Genomic DNA, 20,243 nt, shown 5'->3' with positions numbered 1-20,243 from the left:
TTTTTTAAAAGAACAACTTTAACATAAAAATATTAAAACCTTACTTAGAATTTTCCAGCTGTGAAATAGAGTACACCTTGCGCTTGGTAAGTCTGCTCTGTGACATGTGACGTTAAGTTGGAGCTGCCAGTGGAGAGTCAGAAGCTGCACCTTGAGATGGATCGCCCCACGCCTGACTCGTCAGGCACCAGGTGCGATCACGGTAGGGGCTAAGAGTAAACAGGAGGCTGCTGCAGACAGCAGAGCCCGCCTGGAGGGTGCCTGTGACCAGCTCTCCTCTTCTGTTCCGTAGGTTCTAGGTGAGATGACTGAGCTGCTGTCCTCCTGTAGAAACTACGACAACTACCGGCGTGCTTATGGGGAGTGCACCGACTTCAAGATCCCCATCCTGGGGGTGCACCTCAAGGACCTCATCTCCCTGTACGAAGCCATGCCTGACTACCTGGAGGAGGGGAAGGTGAACGTCCATAAGCTGCTGGCCCTGTACAACCACATCAATGAGTTAGTCCAGCTACAGGAGGTGCCCCCGCCCCTGGAGGCCAATAAGGACCTGGTGCACCTGCTGACGGTGAGGCTCCGTGAAGACAAATTACTAGCACTTCCTTATCAAATATCAGCTCAGTGAAGCCTCACAAAACTCTGTGAAGTAGATACTATCATTATGTCCATTTTACGGATGGGGATTCTGAGGCAAAAATACGTCACTTGGCAGAGGCTGCACGTTATTAAGTGGCAGAGCCTGGTCTTAGACCCAGGTGGTGGGACTCCAGGGCTGTGCACCTTGAACTTCTCGAAAAGCCAGTCCTAAGCTGTCTGGGAGGAGCTGATAGCAAATCATGATACGAGACTTGGTAAGAGATGGAGACAGTGGGTTTTCATTAAAAAAAAAAACAAAACGGTGGGGGTTGGGGGGACATGGCAGTGAGTTAAAAAAAAACAAAAACAGGTTCATTATTTGGGTCCTGCCACCACTGGCTTAGATTCCAGAGACATTCAAGCCCAGGGCAGGTGAGCACTTGTCGTGGTGTGGGAGACGAGGATGTGCCCTTTGGGTGCAGCATGAGAGCAAATGAACTCCCTTCCAGACTGTGGTTTTGTAGTTCACCAGCTGTGTGACTGTGGGCACAGAACTCTGTTTCCTTCTCTGTAAAATCAGAGGGGTTCATCTCTGTGATGACTTCTCACTTCTCTTTCAGTACTAAAATTGTACAATTTTTAATCTGCGCTTTTTCTTTTTGCAGCATGGAATAATCACTGTAGCCTCTTCGTACCTCAGGGGACTATTCTGATAGTTCCTCAGGCTTTGCATTTAGCTGGTATCTAATCCCAGCCTTTGTACTAATTGGCCAGGTGACTGTGGCTGGTCTCATCCTTAAGACAGTAACATCTGAGAAAAGAGGCACCGAAACTTAATTTTCTTGGATTACAAATTTTGTGAGGAAAGCAGCAAACATTCTTATACCCAAAACATACATAAACCGCACTCAAAAAAATATGCATGTTTTTGAGTTCTTAAACCCCTGAAGTCCTTCCATAGAATTAGGTTAAGAACAAGATTATTTCTAAGACTGCTGTCCTCTAAAATTTTAAAGTTCTAAAATACATAAACTCTTAATATCATTTGATAATTGTCACCTAAATGGAATTCTGTTGCTGGAATCAAATTTCAGTAGTATCTGGCCATGAACTGTCCTTTCAGTCTGCTTTGGGAGAGAACACCTGAGGTGTGGACTGTCTGACCAGATAGGGCCTTTGGTCTAGGTTCTACATAGAAGCTTAGCTATTTAACTGTAGTTCAAAAGGATCTTCTCCAAATTTAGAAACATTCTGAAGAACTAATGCTTGCCCTACTCCAGTAGTAGATGTTATATCCCCAAAACTTCATGAATTTTTAACAAGTAACTTACAGCCTGGAAGAGGGAACACCAGGAAAGAAACACTGGCAAACAGCATCCTAGCAATTAACTCTGTTCTACTTTGCTTGGCAGTTATCCCTAGATCTCTACTACACTGAAGATGAAATCTACGAACTTTCCTATGCCCGGGAACCCAGGAATCACAAAGCCCCAGTGAGTTTTTCATACTAAGCCTCCCATATTTAAGAGGTGCTTTACAAGTTGCTCATCAAGGTCATTGATCTTGTAATAGACTTTAGTTCAATTTAAGAAGCATATTATGTTTCTATTATGTGACTAACATTGTGCTAGGAATAAGGAAGACCTGAGTACATATGAGGAATAGTTCCTGACCATAGAGAGCCTGCACAGTACTCAAGGGGATAAGACTCCTATGTGAACAGTAAATAACAACATGCCATGAGTGTCAGAAGTGGGACAATCAGTCAGTGGTTTACTAGTTAGAGAGGGGATATGGTGGGCTGGAGTGACCTTGCCCTCCTGTTGATTATAAAGCATCTTCACATCAGTTGTTTCTCTGCATCCATTCATCTGTTCGTGGATATTTAGGTTGCCTCCATGTCTTGGCTATTGTAAATAGTGCTGCAATCAACACTGGGGTGCATAAATCATTTCAAAGTACGATTTTCTCCAGATATATGCCCAGGAGTGGGATGGCTGGATCATACAGTAGTTCTCTTTATAGTTTTTTAAGGAATATCTGTACTATTGTCTATAATGTCTGTACCAATTTACATTCCCACCAGCAGTGTAGGAGGGCATCCTTTTCTCCCCACCTTCTTCAGCATTTATCATTGGTAGACTTTTTGAAGATGGCCATTCTGACCAGTGTGAGGTGATACCTCAAAGTACTTTTGATTCGAACTTCTCTGATAAGTGATGTTGAATATCTTTTCATGTGCTTTTTGGCTGTCTCTGTGTCTTCTTTGGAGAACTATCTATTTAGATCTTCTGCCTTTTTTATAATATATATAGGGTTTGGTTTTAAGGAGAGCTGCATGAGTTGTTTGTATATTTGGAGATTAATCCCTTGTCACTTTTTTTGCAAATATTTTCTCCATTTTCTCAGTTGTCTTTGGTTGTTTTGTGGTTTCCTTGCTGTGAAGTTTTTAAGTTTAATTAGGTCTCATTTGTTTTTATTTTCATTACTGTTGGAGGTGGATCAAAAAGATATTGCTGTGATTTATGTTAATATTCTGCCTATGTTTTCCCTCTAGTTCTATAGAATCTGGACTTACATGTAGGTTTTTGATCCATTTTGAGTTTATTTTTGTGTATGGTGTTAGAGAATGTTCTAATTTCATTCTCTTACATGTAGCTATCCAGTTTTCCCAGCACTACATACTGAAAAGACTCTTCTCCATTGTATATTCTTGCCTCCTTTGTGTGGGTTTATTCCTGGGCTTTCTGTTCTGTCTCACTGATCTATAGTTCTGTTTGTGCACCAGTACCATACTGTTTTGATTACTGTCGCTTTGTGGTATAGCCTAAAGTCAAGGAGTCCAATTCCTGCAGTTGGTTTTCTTTCTCAGGATTGCTTTGGCTATTTGGGATCTTTTGTATTTTCATACAAATTTTAAAGCTGTTTGTTCTAGTTCTGTGAAAAATGCCATGGGTAACTTGGTAGGGATTGTGTTGAATCTGTAGGTTGCCTTGGGTAGTCCTTGGAAGAATACTGATTCTTCCAATCTAAGAATATGGCATATCTTCCCATCTGTTTGTGTCATCTTCAGTTTCTTTCATCAGCACCTTAGTTTTTGGCATACAGGTCTTTTGTCTCCTTAGGTAGGCTCTATGCTTAGGTATTTTACTCTTTTTGATGCAATGGTAAATGGTATTGTTTCCCTAATTTCTCTTTCTGATATTTCATTATTAGTGTATAGGAATGCAAGAGATTTTTGTAGTCTGAAACTTTACCAAATTCATTGACAACCTCTAGTTTTCTGGTAGAATCTTTAGGATGTTCTATGTATAGTATTATGTCCTCTACAGTGATAGTTTTACTGATTTTTCCAATTTGGATTTTTTCTCTTTTTCTTCTCTGATTGCCATGGCAAGGACTTCCATAACTGTGTTGAATAAATATGGTGACAGTGAACATCCTTGTCTTGTTCCTGATCTTAGAGGGAATGCTTTCAGCTTTTCACCTATGAGTGAAAACGATGTTAGCTGTGCATTTGTCATATATAACCTTTATTATGTTGAGGTAAGTCTCTACGCCCACTATGAGAAATGGGTGTTGAATTTTATTGAAAGCCTTTTCTGCATCTATTGAGATGATCATATGGTTTTTATTCTTCAGTTTGTTAATGTGATGTATCACATTGAGTGATTTGTGGATACTTAAGAATCTTTGTGTTGCTGCTATAAATCCTACTTGATCATGCTGTATGATCCTTTTTAATACATTGTTGGATCTGGTTTGCTAGTATTGGGTTGGCCAAAAAGTTTGTATTTTTCCGTAAAATGTTAAGGAAATGAACTTTTTGGCCAACTCAGTATTTCATCTAGGATTTTTGCTTCTGTATTCGATATGAACCTGTAATATTTATGTGTGTGTGTGGTATCTCTGTTTGGTTTTGGTATCAGGGCGATGGTGGCCTCATAGATTGAGCTTGGGAGTCTACCTTTCTCTACAATTTTTTGGGAAGAGCCTCAGAAGGATAGGTGTTACCTCTTTTCTAAATGTTTGATAGAATTCACCTGTGAAGACATCTGGTCCTGGACTTTTGTCTGTTGGAAGTTTTTTACATCACCATTTCAATTTTACTACTTGTGATTGGTCTGCTCATATTTCCTATTTCTTCCTAGTTCAGTCTTGGAAGATTGTATCGAAGAATTTGTCTATTTCTTTTAGGTAGTTTAATTGACATATAGTTGTTTGTAGTAGTAGTCTCTTATCATCCTTTGTATTTCTATGGTGTTAGCTGTAACTTCTCCTTTTCCATTTCTAACTTTATTGATTTGAGCCCTCTCTTCTTTTTTCCTTGATGAGTCTGGCTAAAGGTTAGAGGTTTATCAATTTTATTTTTTTATTCTTTCTCTAGTTGCTTTACAGGGAGGAAATCTAAATGAACTACTGCTTTACTCTGTCAGTAGCTTCAACAAAAAGTTTAATGGAGAGAGAACTGTTCTAGATTACGATTACATGTGGGCCCTCTGCTCCCTGCCACTGTGTAGTTGACGGTTATCCATAGATGCAACTACCAGGTAATGGGAAAACAAAGAGCTGTAGGTTATAAGACTGCATTATAGTTATTGGGATTTCTCTAAATATTTCATTTTAGCCACTAACACCTTCAAAGCCACCAGTAGTAGTGGACTGGGCCTCTGGAGTATCTCCCAAGCCTGATCCAAAGACCATAAGCAAACACGTCCAGAGGATGGTGGATGTAAGTACAGCTGTGTTTCCATGCAGGCAAAAAGCAAGGTACTGCCTGGTTTAGTTCGGGGCGGGGGAAAGGGGGTTGGCTAGGGGAGTACAGCAGTAGAAACAGAAAGGGTAAGAAATTTGGAACTTTCCTTCCTGAGCACGGGGAACCACTTCTCACATTGTGGCTGCAAACAGTTCAGAAGTTACATTTTGCCAACACACTTGGGCCTCATGGACGGAAGTGTACCTCTTAAAAGCCTAGCAAGACAGCATACACTTAAAGGCTGTGAGTTGATTTGCAGGCAGAGAGGGGTTAGAAAAGCTTTAAGTTAAAGGTGATAAGGAGAATCTAAAAAGTTTGGCACTACTTGATTCAATTCACTGTGCTACATGCCTTCATATTTCTGTATTTATCCTGTGGACTATTTCCAGTGTAACAAAAGTACAAGCCAGCAAATGACGGGAGCACTTTGGACTAGGCTCCTAGTAGAAGCTACACTGCAGCCTGAGCTGTGGAGTGGAGGAAGGGCAGAGTGGAGGGAGGGGACGTCCCTCAGTGAGGGGCACTATGGGCACAGTGAGCTGGGGGTGGGGAGCGGCCTATTGACATGCTAATGGAACTGAAAGCGCCTAGCTACCCTTGACTGAGCAACTTCACTTTCACTTTTCACTTTCATGCATTGGAGGAGGAAATGGCACCCCACTCCAGTGTTCTTGCCTGGAGAATCCCAGGGACCGGGGAGCCTGGTGGGCTGCCATCTGTAGGGTCGCACAGAGTCGGACACGACTGAAGCGACTTAGCAGCAGCAGCAGCCACCCTCCAGATGCTGGTGACTGCAGAGACTGGGATGTGACCCGCCGAGTCTCTGCGGCATCTTAAGGAGCAGGTTTCCTTGTTCCTGTCACTTAGGACTGAGGAGAGGCTTTTTACAGGTGTTCCAGCCCCTTGGTCATTTGGGTATGCGTGATTTCTCCCTTGGTAATCACCAAAGAAATACCTTTTTTCACAGTCTGTCTTCAAGAACTATGATCATGACCAGGATGGATACATTTCCCAGGAAGAATTTGAAAAGATTGCTGCAAGTTTTCCATTTTCCTTCTGTGTGATGGATAAAGACAGGTGAGAGTTGGTGCATGGGAATATGTGGTTATGAGTCTGGTGATGAGAATGCCTCATGGAGGTTCTGCTGGAAGAATCTGTAAACTCATATGTTTACATATGCTACTGTGGTCACTGAATGAATTTTGGATCTAAGAGAGCCATCATGAAGCAAATGCCTGTCTGGCTTCAGTTTGGACCACAATGGACCAGGAGAAAATGCATGCTTTTTTGAAATGCCTGAGTTGAGGATTCCGTAACTGCCGGTTTAGGAACAGCCAACTCAAAAAAAAAAAAAGTTAAGAAAAAGTTTAAATCTCTTCTTGCTTTCCTTACAGATCATGAGAAACTAATATTTATTAATATTTTGCATATTTACTTTTCTCAAGATTACATAAGTTCTATGTTGGTGGTTCTCTGTGTGAAACCAAAAGTTTGATTGGTGGGTTCCAGCTATGTAGATATACTGTCTAAAGCCAGAAGCTACAGCATAAGGTATTTGTCTCCCTATACCCACATTTCCATCACTTCTTTTTGAAGTCTTAATGCATAGTGGTTAAATTAGTTAGGAGAACCAAACCTACTCTTTGGTTTAGCCAAAGAGTAACTGCAGAGATAAGTAGTGTCATCTTACCTAATTATTACATGCAACCTACTCATCCTTATTAAGAGGAGGGCTGTTGGAAGTAACTGTCAGGTAATACATACTGTACTACCCCTCTACCCCTCAAGGATACAAAGACAGTGAGTTTCTAAGGCTAGAAGGAGTCTTGTGACCCAACTCCACTCACACCTCATCTCTCATTTGCTGGCAGGGAAGGCCTCATCAGCAGAGACGAGATCACGGCCTACTTCATGAGGGCCAGCTCCATCTACTCCAAGTTGGGCCTCGGTTTTCCTCACAACTTCCAAGAGACCACCTACCTGAAGCCTACTTTCTGTGACAACTGTGCTGGATTTGTGAGTTGTTCTTAAGAGTGCTTCAGGGTTGAACTTGGGGAGGAGTATGAGATAGTTTAAGAGATTAACCAGGCACAGCCCTCACATACATTTTATCAAATTGTCCCAGCCTAGAGTCTAAGGAAACACCTGTGGTAACCCTGTCCTTAAATGCGTGGGTTTTACTTTTCACTCATCTTTTCCCATTTCTTCCTGACTTATTTTTCCCTCTGGTAGGTGCGGCCTCAAATAAAATGGTGAGGAAATGTTGAATTGAGGCTATACTTTTTTAGATGTTAGAAAATAGAAATATGAGACATCCTTCCCCCTTCAAAAGAAGTCACCTGGATAGCTGCCCCATCCCTGACCCCAGGATTCTATATTCTTGCCCTTTCGTTTGGAGTCTCAAGAATCCTATTTGTCCTGTGATCTATCCACTGTAGACGTTGAGTCATAAATCCACTGTAGTATAAGCTTTTTGAACACTTAACTCTGATTGGCACAAACTTTTCCTGTTTTCAGTTTAAGACCAGGAGGGATAAAGACACATGAGAGATAAATGAGGTTTCCCTCCCACCTGAGGCAGAGAAGAATGCAGAAAAATAAAAGAATGGATCTCAGTGTCTAGGTTCATACCAGGTAAGATCATGGACATGCAGCACATTCTAACCATCTCCTCTTTGTCTCACAGCTCTGGGGAGTGATCAAACAAGGGTATCGGTGTAAAGGTAAGGCTCAGCTTTGTCCAGCGTGTTGTCTTCCCTGGTCCTAGGGGCTCTCCTGTAAGGCATGTTTGACTCACAGCCTCCTCCCCTAACTGGCTTCCCTAGAGCACCCCTGAGAGTGACTGCCACCACAAAGAGAGGAATCCCTAGGTGACAAGTTATGCAGCCTCTGTTACAAGATCCTCTCTTTGCCTGGGTTGCCCTGGAAATTGGGGTGACTGCTAGATTATGTTCTCATGTGGTCATGGGTCCCCAAAGACAGGCACAGAATCACTTTTGAAACAGAAGATAAGTGATTACCAAAGGCCCTTGTCAGCTTTCCTTTTACCATAGTTGTCCTTGTGACTAGAAAAGTTCAAGAGTAAAGGAGCAAAGACATTTAACTGAAAGGAAGAAAGATTAAGACCTAACAGCTGGGAGCCTCTAGAGGTCTCATTAGAGTGGGCAGTATGTGCAGGATGACCAAAAAAGACACCCCTTCTTCTGCCCAAGATAACAGGATGCCACTTCTGATTCTCAAACTCATGATAAGGGCTGTGACAAGACTGAGATCCAGGGTTGACCCAGTAAGAAGAATGCTAAGTTCATTAGAAATGTTAGATGCCCTAGCTCCAGAACTTAGGAAAGGCATATGTGACAAGAACAGTGCACGGGTGTGGCTTTGAGACGCTGGAGGAGAAAGTGAAGGACTTCCTGACCAGGGTGTCTTGTCCACAGACTGTGGGATGAACTGCCACAAACAATGCAAAGACCTGGTTGTGTTCGAATGCAAGAAGCGAGCCAAGAACTCAACAGCTCCCACAGAGATCAGCACCTCTGTGGGGCCAACGTCCAACCTTTGCTCCTTGGGAGCCAAAGATCTGCTCCATGGTAAGCAGGCACTGGGAACATTCATCCTGGAAAATGAAGTCAGAAGAATATAGTTTTGGGGAAGCAAAGATTACCTCTGTCCTTCCTACTCATAATGGAAACTATATTATGCACCTTGTGTTATTAAGAGTTCCTTGTCACCTGTGGGCACCACAGTTCTGTCACACACAATGCAGACGTTCTTAGGAGAAAGGTGGCAGAGAACAGCATGAAGGTCTGGGGACTCAGACTGAAGCCTGGGAAGGGGCTGCACCCGCAGACCATCTGTCCCCAAGCTTTGTCCAGTAGTGAGGCTTTCCTAGAACTTCCGGGAAGAAGAATGGGTAGGTTAAACATGGGTGTACTATGGGCAACAAATGAACACTGATGTAGAAGTGCTATAAGGCAAGGTCTGCTTGTAATGAAAAAACTGACCACCAGTTAGTAGGTAACAGTGATGCCCAGTAAACCCCCTTCTGTGATTTAGAGCAAATTCCTAGACATACAAAAACCTTGGGATGGAATCTTAGGCACTCTGCCTTTTGGGGAGCAAAAGAAAGCAACCAACAGGAAAAGAGCCTTTAAGGATGGCCTTTTCTCATGGTGGATGAAGCCTGACACCAACAGCCATAGCTTGCCCAGCAAGGCCTCTGAATTCAGCTGCCTCACCCCCTAACCTGGCTGCCTAAAAGTAGTAAGTCTACTTTGGGCCTGTGGACTCCTGTAGCAATAAGAAAAGCCTCGTTTGATACTCATGTGTGAATTTCGAGTGCCTGCTTTTCTAAGCTAAAGTACCAACATGTCTTCTTCCTACAGCACCTGAGGAAGGACCTTTCACATTCCCTAACGGGGAGGCTGCGGAACACAGTGAGGAGAGTAAGGATCGGACCATCATGCTCATGGGAGTATCCTCACAGAAGATTTCTGTTCGGCTGAAGAGGACTGTCGCCCACATGGCCACCCAGACTGAAGCACTGTCTTGGCCTGGCAGTGAGGGCCCTTCCAGTCACTTTGTGCTGTCATCCCCAAGGAAGACAGCCCAGGATACTCTGTATGTACTGCCCAGCCCTACATCTCCGTGCCCCAGCCCAGTCTTGGTCAGGAAGCGGGCTTTCGTCAAGTGGGAGAACAAAGAATCCTTCATAAAATCAAAGGAGGAGCTCCGTCACCTCAGGCTTCCAACATACCAAGAGCTGGAACAGGTACCTTCCTTTTTCTTTTTTTGCAGACTCTAACCAGGGAAGAACATGTAAACTGAAGATTCCAATCAGGTTGATTATTAGAAAGATAAAGGGGAAGAAAAGGAAAAGAGGTAAGAAAAGGATTCTGCTTTGTCTCAAAGAAACCAGTGAGGGCCCTGGTTCACATTACATATCTAGGACAGGACAGACAGGGCTCCCTGTTGCCATAAAGGTACAATCTCAAAGTGCTGGTACCAAGGTCCAAAGCTCTTTTCACAGCAGGCTCCTTGAGAAAAACCAGTTTCTACTGACCAGCTTTACTGTGGTGACACCACACCCTTTTTCTAGACTTAAAGGCAAGTTGCCTAAATATTCCCTCCCTAGAAGTCTTTGTTACATTATTCAGTTATGTTTGGGGAGGGGACTGGGGGGAGTACTTCATGAAGGTTACCTGGGCATCTTCTTAAAACAAGGGAGATGAACATCATGCTATCAAAACAGACTATTTAGCTCACTGCACAGAAAGCCTCCTCCTCAATGTAAAATGAGGGAGCTTTCCTCTAAAACTTAATATGTACTGATTTATATGTTTATACATTAGAAGAGCTAAATCAACAGTAGCTGGTAAATGCACAGTTGATTATTACATATGGCAATATAATCCATTAATTGCTAACAGTTGTGGTACCAGTTTTTTTTTTTTCCTCTATTAGGCTCATAATGTCCTAATTATAATGTACGTAATGGAGGCATGAGAAAAGACAAGGTTATAAAAGAAAGGAAGGAAAGTAGGAGCTAGGACAACTGGAGGCAGCAGGTCATTGTCCAAATAATTCTGTAGGGTCATCACTAACGTACTTCTTTTTGTGTAGAGTACAAAGCTCAGAGTGAGAGCTGGTTAGACAGACCTCTTGTCATGGGATGGTAGTTTCTTATCAAAGATAGGTAACTTAGTTATTTTAGAGATAGCAAAGACACATTAGCTCCAACATTATCATTCACCTTATTAAAGGGGAAGAAGGCCTGTCTGCTTTTTACCCCCAGAACATCAAGGTCAGCAATGTGTTTTTGGAGGCCTATCAGTACAAACACAAAACCAACATACAACTGGCTAGAATTCCTTACGTAATTCTACACACTACATAGTAAAACTGCCCTATAGGGTTTCAGGACTCCCTGCCTGGTCCTCAAGTGTTGTGCCTTCCCTGCTAGACCCCCAGGAACTGAATCAAAGGAACAAGTTAGATGAGGCCTGTAAAACTCTCGGTTTGGTGCCTAGAACAAAGAACATAATATTAGGAAGCACACACCTGATAAAATAACAGATTTTCCAGATGAAAAGTACTCTCACTCAGAAATACTTAGGACATGCTTTAAGAAACAGATGGTGGCACAATGTGGGCTTGGCCAGAATCAACCTTTAAGAACAATGAAAGAAACTTTGAAAAGTGAACTTGATAGTGTAGAAAGAATCTCAGTCTTGATGACAAACACCTGGGTTCCTTATCCAAACTATTTCTTACTGCTGCTGTTACAGTCTGTGACCTGTTTGGTCCTCTGTAAAGTACATAAAGCCAGACATTGTCCATGCTGTCTACAGCTTGCTTCAGATCCTGACATTTTACATGCCCATGAAAAGGAATAATGTAGTTGGCAACGACGACTTCTTGCTGCAAAGAGTGAGTGGTAGAAAGATTTCAGAAAAGTGAGTTAGGTCCAGAACTAATTCTCACTCAGTAATACCAGAGCATGTAAACTCTATTTTTATCCTTGTCTTAGAGTATTTAAAATAATATGTAATATTAAAATAACGTACAGCACATACTAATAGTGTAAGTATGCTGCTGTTGCTGCTGCTAAGTCACTTCAGTCGTGTCCGACTCTGTGACCCTATGGACAGCAGCCCACCAGGCTCCTCTGTCCACAGGATTCTCTAGGCAAGAATACTGGAGTGGGTTGCCAAAAGTATGTTTACACCTCTAAACCAGCATAGGACGGCAGAAAATACAATGCCTCTTAGATTCAAATCGCCAGTCTGATACTATTCCCACCTCTATCATCATGTAACACAGTACCTGGGGCTTCCCTGGTGGCTCAGTGAAAATCTGCCTGCCAATGCAGGAGATGCAGGTTTGATCTGTGGGGTCAGAAAGATCCCTTCGAGAAGGAAATTGCAATCCACTCCACTCCTCTGTCTGTGGGCTTTCCGAGGCAAGAATCTGGCTGGCTGAAGTCCCATGGGGTTGCAAGAGAGTCGAACGTGACTAAACAGCAGTTACCTGGCACATAGCAAGTACTCAGTGCTACACAGTAGCTAATAGACAGCTATCTAGGTAATTTACGTTGAGAAGTAACTCATGTATCTCAAATCACCCACATATTTTGGGGGGGGGGGGGCGGTAATCAGTACAGTATAAGCAAGGTAAGAACACGAGATTCAAAGTCTTAAAACCCAGGGACGTTGGCATCATGGTAGTGTGTGTTACTCCTTTGTAAATCTCCCCTTTTGTTTAACCATATTGGTCATTCATAAACAAAAGTGACTGTGCATCTTATACCAGAACACCCAGTAGATTTCTACCCACCTGTCCTTCAGAAAGTACTACATAGGACCTCAGAGAGGGCTGTGAAGCCAAGGGAGTTGGTTAGCCTACTCCATGCTGATTCACTGCTATCAGGAAGAAAAATAGAGACCAGAAAAAAAACAAAAAAAGGTGAACAAAATTGGTAGCTGTGAATAATCATTTAACCAAGACTGTTGCCTTAAAAAAAAAAAAAGTTGCACCATCATGAACCAAAACTTCAGGCCCACTAACCAAAGGTGAAACTGCCAAACCTTTATTCACACTAAGAAAAAATGAGAGAAGCCTCAATATGTAAAATTAAAAAAACAAAAGGCAACATTACAGCTGTTACTATACAAATCCATAGAACCATGAGAAACTTATGAATATGCCAACATATTAGATAACCTAGAACAAATGTATAAATTTCCAGAAATGGCCAAGACTGAACCCAGAAAAAATAGGAAATCTAAACAGACCAATAACAAGCAAAGGCATTGACTCAGTAGTCAAAATCCTTCCAACACAGAAAACCCAGGATCAGATGGCTTCATTGGCAAATTCTACCCAACACTCAAAGAATTAACACTGGTCCTTCTTAAAAGCTTTCTAAAAAATAGAATACTTTCAAACCATCAGGGTAGTTTTACCCTAATACCAAAGTCAGATAAGGACACTAAGAAACACAAACTATAGACCTATGTTACTGGCAAGTATACAAGCAAAAATTCTCAACAAGTTATTAGCAACCTGATTTTTTTAAGAACACATCAAAAAGATACTATAAACTATGAAAAATGGGATTTATTTCTTAGGATGCAAAGACAGTTCAACATATGCAAATCAATAAATGTACTATATCACATTAGTAAAATGAAAGAAAAATCATGTGGTCATCTCAACAGATGCAAAAAAACATTTGACAGAATACAACATTATTTCATGATAAAAACCCTGCTCAGACTGAATAAAAGGAATATACCTCAACATAATAAGGGCCATATATAACAAACTGACAGCTAACATTATACTCAGTGGAGAAAATTCCAAAGCTTTTCCACCAAGATTAAGAACAAGACGAAGATGCCCACTCTCACCACTTATTCAAGTACTGAAAGTCTTACCTAAAGCAATTAGACAAGACAAGAAAATAAAAAGCATCCCAATCAGAAAAGTAACAGCAAGAGTGTCACTACTTGCAGATGATGAGTCCATATATAGAAAAACCCCAAAGATCAAACATCAACAAACAAAAAAAAAACTGTCGCAGCTAACATTTTCAGTTAAACTGCAGGATACAAAACCAGCTTAGAGAAATCAGTTGTGTTTCTACACACTAAGGATGAAACATCTGAAAAAGAAAACTTCCCTGTTCCCAATAGCATCAGAAACAAAATATTTAGTAATAAATTTAACCAAGGAAATGAAAGATTTATACAAGGAAAACTACAAGACTTTGCAGAAAGAAACCTAAGACACAAATGGAAAGACATGCTGTGTTCATGGATAGAAGAATTAAGACTGCTGAAATGTCTGGCAGAGGACCTAAATTCTTTCAAGGAAGACATACAGATGCCCAACAGGCAAACGAAAAGATGCTCATCATCATGAGACAATTATTCAGTTCAGTTGCTCAGTCGTGTCCGACTCTTTGCGACCCCCATGAATTCCAGCTCCCTGTCCATCATCAACTCCCGGAGTTCACTCAGACTCACGTCCATTGATTCGGTGATGCCATCCAGCCATCTCATCCTCTGTCATCCCCTTTTCCTCCTACTCCCAATCCCTCCCAGCATCAGAGTCTTTTTCAGTGAGTCAGCTCTTCACATGAGGTGGCCAAATTACTGGAGTTCCAGCTTTAGCATCATTCCTTCCAATGAACACTCAGGACTGATCTCCTTTAGGATGGACTGGTTGGATCTCCTTGCAGTCCAAGGGACTCTCAAGAGTCTTCTCCAACACCACAGTTCAGAAGCATCAATTCTTCGGCACTCAGCTTTCTTCATAGTCCAACTCTCACATCCATACATGACCACTGGAAAAACCATAGCCTTGACTAGACAGACCGTTGTTGGCAAAGTAATGTCTCTGCTTTTGAATATGCTATCTAGGTTGGTCATAACTTTCCTTCCAAGGATTAAGCGTCTTTTAATTTCATGGCTGCAATCACCATCTGCAGTGATTTGGGAGCCCCCCAAAAATAAAGTCTGTCACTGTTTCCCCCCATCTATTTCCCATGAAGTGATGGGACCAGATGCCATGATCTAAGTTTTCTGAATGTTGAGCTTTAAGCCAACTTTTCCACTCTCCTCTTTCACTTTCATCAAGAGGCTTTTTAGTTCCTCTTCACTTTCTGCTATAAGGGTGGTGTCATCTGCATATCTGAGGTTATTGATATTTCTCCCGGCAATCTTGATTCCAGCTTGTGCTTCATACAGCCCAGCGTTTCTCATGATGAAAATCAAAACTGCAATTAAGTACCACCTTACAGCAGCACTACTTATAATAGCCAAGACATGGAAGCAACCTAAGTATCCACTGACAGATAAATGGATAAAGATGAGGTACAGATATAGTGGTATGTGTGCATATATATGTATGTATATGTGTGTGTGTAAAAAAGAACGAAATAATGCTATTTAGATGGACCTAGAGATTATCATAGCTAAGTGAAGTCAGTCAGAAAAACAAAAAAAAAATTTCACTTCCATGTGGCATCTAATGGAGAAGGCAATGGCAACCCATTCCAGTACTCTTGCCTGGAAAATCCCATGGGCCGAGGAGCCTGGTAGGCTGCAGTCCATGGGGTCGCGAAGAGTCAGACACGACAGCAACTTCACTTTCACTTTTATGCACTGGAGAAGGCAATGACAACCCACTCCAGTGTTCTTGCCTGGAGAATCCCAGGGACGGGGGAGCCTGGTGGGCTGCCATCTATGGGGTCACACAAAGTCGGACACGACTGAAGCGACTTAGCAGCAGCAGTGGCGTCTAAAATATGACCTAAATGAATTTACCCATGAAACAGAAAAGACCTACAAATGTAAGAGAACAGACCTGTGGTTGCCAAGGGAGAGGGTGGGGGAAGGATGGGATGGAAGTTTGGTATTAACAGGTGTAAACTATTACATATAGAATAGATAAACAACAAGGTCCTACTGTGTAGCACAGAGCATTATATTCAATATCCAGTGACAAACCATAATGGAAAAGAATATGAAAAAGAATCACTTTGCTTATAGCAGAAACTAACAAAACATTGTAAATAAAGTCAATAATTTTTTTAAAGGACTGTTAAAATGCCCATACTACCCAAAGCAATCTACAGATTGAATCAGAATACCAATGGAATTCTTCACAGAAATAGAAAAAAAGTCCTACCATTTGTATGGAACAACAGAAGACTATGAATAACCTAAGTAGTCCTGATGAAAGAAGCTGGAGATACCACACTTCCTCATTTCAAGTTATATACTACAAAGCTACCGTAGTAAAACACACTACGGTACTGGCACAAAGACAGACACACAGACCAGTGGAACCGACAGCAGCCCAGAATTAAACCCGTGTATGCAATGAACTAATACTAGAGAGCCCAGAGCACACCCAAGGCAAAAAGGATAGTCTCTTCACAAATGGTGTTGGGAAAACTGGATCAGCACATGCAGAGCAATGAAATTTGACTCCCATCTTACACCTCTCATAAAAATTAACTCAGAATGGATCAGAGACAAACATGAGGCCTGATACTATGAAACTGCTAGGGAAAAAAAAGTACGGAAGAAGCTCTTTTTCATTGGTCTTTGGCAGTGAATTTTTGGACATGACACCAAAAGCAAACATCAACAAATGGGACTACATTAACTAAGCTTTTCACAGTAAGGAAACCATCAATAAAATGAAAAGGTAACCTACTGAATGGGAGAAGGTATTTGCAAATGATATATCCAATAAAGGGTTCTTTAAAATATGTAAATAACTCATACAACTCAATACCAACAACAAAATCTAAAAACCAGAACTAAATAGGTTTTTTCCCCAAAACATACAAATGGCTGATAGGAACATGAAAAGATGTTCCATGTCACTAATCAGAGAAATGCAAATCAAAACCACAATGAGATATCATCTCATACCTGTTAGAATGACTGTGATCAAGAAGGTAACAAGTGCTGGTGAAGATGTGCAGAAATCAGGAATCCTTGCACACAGTTGGTAGGAGTGAAAATCGGTATAGCCACTATGGAAAACACTATGGCGATTTCTCAAAAGACTAAAAAAGAACTACCATTTGATTAGTAATTCCACCCCTGGGTATATATCCTAAGAAAATGAAAACACTAACTCAAAAAGATACATGCACCCCAGTGTCTACAGTATTAAACAGTCAAGATACGGAAGCAAACTATGTGTCCATCAACAGATGAATTGATAAAGATGTGTGTGTAAATGCATATACATATATCAATCCATATGCACAATGGAATATTACTCAGCCATATAAAAACTGAATTTCTATTTGTAACATTGGAAATCAATGGCTGACTCTATAACTAAATCACTGCAAATTAGATAATTAAATCCCAGTTTAAGGGGATAGGATAAAATTCTCACCTTTATCAAGTCTGTTAGTTTTCAATGATTTGGAGAAGAAAATATGTAATATATGGATAATGTATGTAATCTCCCATGTGAACTGTAATATCACATAGTATATTCCAAAGTCATTGCTTTCATACCTCAAACCTGACCAAGACTTTTTCTGCCACATTTAGGTCTGCTACACAATATTCAAAGATTTTCTTATTATCCATCTATTGCCCATGAATGGTTTATTCTGCCTGCTAGCTACTCACATCTTTGATATAACAAAGATGTGATATAACAAAACTAACTGATACACATGATCATTTGATAAGTATTTAACTTAGTTTTTATTCAGGGCAAAATAACTACCTTGAAAACAGTTTCGCAGCTACAGTGAAAAGATGCCAGTCAAGTGTAGTACTCCTGATGTTACTAATCTGCCATTTATTCCTGCTTTATTAACATACCTCATTCTCCTTTTCTTTTAGGAAATAAATACCCTGAAAGCAGATAATAATGCTCTAAAGATCCAACTGAAATATGCACAGAAGAAGATAGAAACCCTCCAACTTGCAAGAAACAATCATGTCTTGGCTCAGATGGAGCAGGGTGACTGTTCTTAGCCCAGAAACTCAAGAAACACAAACTGTAGAGTGTATCAGAGATCTCACTTCCTAAACCTCAACACAAAGACCCGGAGAACCTTAGACTGACTGGCTTTAAAAAGGGTACTTTAAAGAAAAGGAGCTACTTTTTTACTTAAAAGATTCTTACTGTGCAGTAAGGTTTTCTCTTCTAGTCAGTTGAATCAAAGGGAGGAAAGCTGAAGAATGCAAAATATTTGCCATTCATTCCACAAACTTTTTCTCCCCTTGGGACTAATATCAAAAGCATGGTAAAAACATGACTATAGTTTTCTGACAAGGTAGCTTCTTCTACATGACCTGTCCAGCTGCTTCTTCCTTAGACCTAAAATCCCTGGAAAATGAATGTTTCCTTCCCTGGCTTTTTCTGAGGCATTGTTCCATCCAAAACTTGCTTATGATGGAAAAATACCCACATTCCAAAAGGAAAATCACTTCCTCTGTATTTCAGCATTCTTTACGAATCTGGTTCCCACTTCACTACCTCAGATCTAATCAATTTGCCTTTCCCCCTCCTTCTTCACTATATTCTTACACAAAGAAGGATATCTACCCAGAAGACAACTTCTAGAGATGTAGCCATAAATTTGGGGGTGGGGGCCAGGAAGGAGCTATTAAACATGACATCATCCAATTACAAGTCAACTCAATTTTAGTCTCACAGTCATGATAAAATAGCCAAATTAAGCACCTGGAAACGTGGCTATTACCACCTCATACATGGCTGGCTAATTGGCTAAAATAAGTATAACACAAACATATTTGTCCCTTACATAATCTACAATGGATAGAATTAAGAATTTATAGCTTTTTTTAAAAAAAGTCTAACTTACATGTGCCATTTTTTTTGAAGGAACTTTTTTGAACTGAATTTGTGCTGGTACTGTCTTCACTATTAATACTATTTACAAATAAGCTAACTGGATGAGAGGTTTCTATGATAGCTGACAGCATGTACATATGTACATATTCTATATATACAACATCAGACATGCATGTGGCTTGGAATTCTGTTTCCTCCGTCAGATGTGGAAGTGGTTTAGACTTTTGGTCATGTGTACAAATTCACAAAGTTCAGTTTGTTACAAGAAATTACTTATAATGTAAATTGTATTGTTTGGCAAAATCACAAGAGTCCTGTGAGTTTTCTATTAATGAAGGTTAATGATAAATGGGCTCAACTAATTATCTGGGCAACTGTTCACAAACTTCTCTGTCAAACTATTTCTCTAAAAAACTTTCACAGCCATTTTCTTCCTTCCATGCTTGGATGCCTAATGCCGAGCTGACTTAAAATTCATACACAAGCTGACCAACTGCCAAGAATATAATCTCAACAACCAAAAGTTCCAAACTGGCAACACCAAGTCTTAGTCAGAAACAAACTATATATGCTGTATAGTTTCCTGGGAGGATTCAGACCATTTAAGAAGTTCCTTTCATGAAAGACCAGTTCCCATTTGCATACCCCCTTGTACTGAGCTTTAGTGAAAAAGCAAATGACTAGCTTTCACTTAGTGTTCAGTGTTTCAAAAAATCACTGTACACACGAATTTACCTTTTTCTACATCCAAACTCAGAAACCCCCTTGGCAGGGCTGTTTAGGTCCACAACTTGGTATATAATCGTATAGGAAGTACTTTGCTACTTACCTTATATCGAACAAATAAGTTTACAGTCATCCTTAAAATGACTTATTCATTTCCTCTGATACAAACCAAAGACAGTATAGCTCAATCTCTTTATGCGGAGTTATAAAACACAATTGAATTTTTTTCATTCTTCTTATATATGCCATCCAAAATACAGAGCCCAGGTTAGTGTATGTAAATAATTTGTAATCTAGAGGAATTCAAAAGGTCACCATCTCCTTAGTCTAATTAACATGGCTAGAAGCTCTCAGGCCTTCCAGAATTTATTACTGAAATGGACAGGAAGCAGTAGTTTCACCGCAGGTCTTTACAGTCCAGCAAGGGCCAAAGAAGTATAGTGTATAAATCAGTATTATTTGCTCTGAGCAATATAGGATTAGTGGAATCTACAGAGATAATCTGGAACAAATTTTTTTGTCAAGCCTACAGTACAAATCTGTGTTATCTTGTATCAACTTGAAGTAAGTTTGCGCATATATTTATCCGTCAAAACAAGGCCAAATCTTGTTTCATTAACAACAGTGTCACTTCTTTTCTTTGGTAATTGATTTGCTGTTTTACTGGGCACTTGTGAATTTCTGTTTAAAGATGTATAATGTAAAAGAACTGCAAGGAAAAAAACATGTACAGATTGTAAAGGTGTTTTTTTTTTTGATACCTAATGTAAGTTTTCTTTGTGTAATATTTATATGATAAAAGACAGTAGAATCCCTA

The 20,243-nt window shown here is 40.5% G+C and overlaps 1 protein-coding gene across 6 annotated transcripts in view; it reads left to right on the top strand.

The window, feature by feature from the left end:
- RASGRP1 (RAS guanyl releasing protein 1) overlaps positions 1–20,243 on the top strand; it is a 178,280-nt gene extending 158,037 nt beyond the window's left edge. For 4 of the 6 annotated variants that reach the window (XM_019968493.2, XM_019968491.2, XM_070797248.1 and 1 more), the window contains 9 exons: positions 293–568; positions 1,989–2,069; positions 5,204–5,308; positions 6,300–6,409; positions 7,204–7,348; positions 8,019–8,055; positions 8,770–8,922; positions 9,718–10,103; positions 17,722–20,243. In XM_019968493.2, coding sequence (XP_019824052.1) covers positions 293–568; positions 1,989–2,069; positions 5,204–5,308; positions 6,300–6,409; positions 7,204–7,348; positions 8,019–8,055; positions 8,770–8,922; positions 9,718–10,103; positions 17,722–17,856 — 1,428 coding nt within the window. In that variant the 3' untranslated portion in view covers positions 17,857–20,243. Of the gene's footprint in view, positions 1–292; positions 569–1,988; positions 2,070–5,203; positions 5,309–6,299; positions 6,410–7,203; positions 7,349–8,018; positions 8,056–8,769; positions 8,923–9,717; positions 10,104–15,068; positions 15,212–17,721 lie in introns of those variants that run through there. The other 2 variants (XM_070797246.1, XM_019968492.2) reach the window with 2 other exon arrangements.

Source organism: Bos indicus, chromosome 10, assembly GCF_029378745.1.
Source record: "Bos indicus isolate NIAB-ARS_2022 breed Sahiwal x Tharparkar chromosome 10, NIAB-ARS_B.indTharparkar_mat_pri_1.0, whole genome shotgun sequence".
NCBI classification, from domain to species: domain Eukaryota; kingdom Metazoa; phylum Chordata; class Mammalia; order Artiodactyla; family Bovidae; genus Bos; species Bos indicus.
This window is presented reverse-complemented; position numbering and strand designations above follow the sequence as displayed.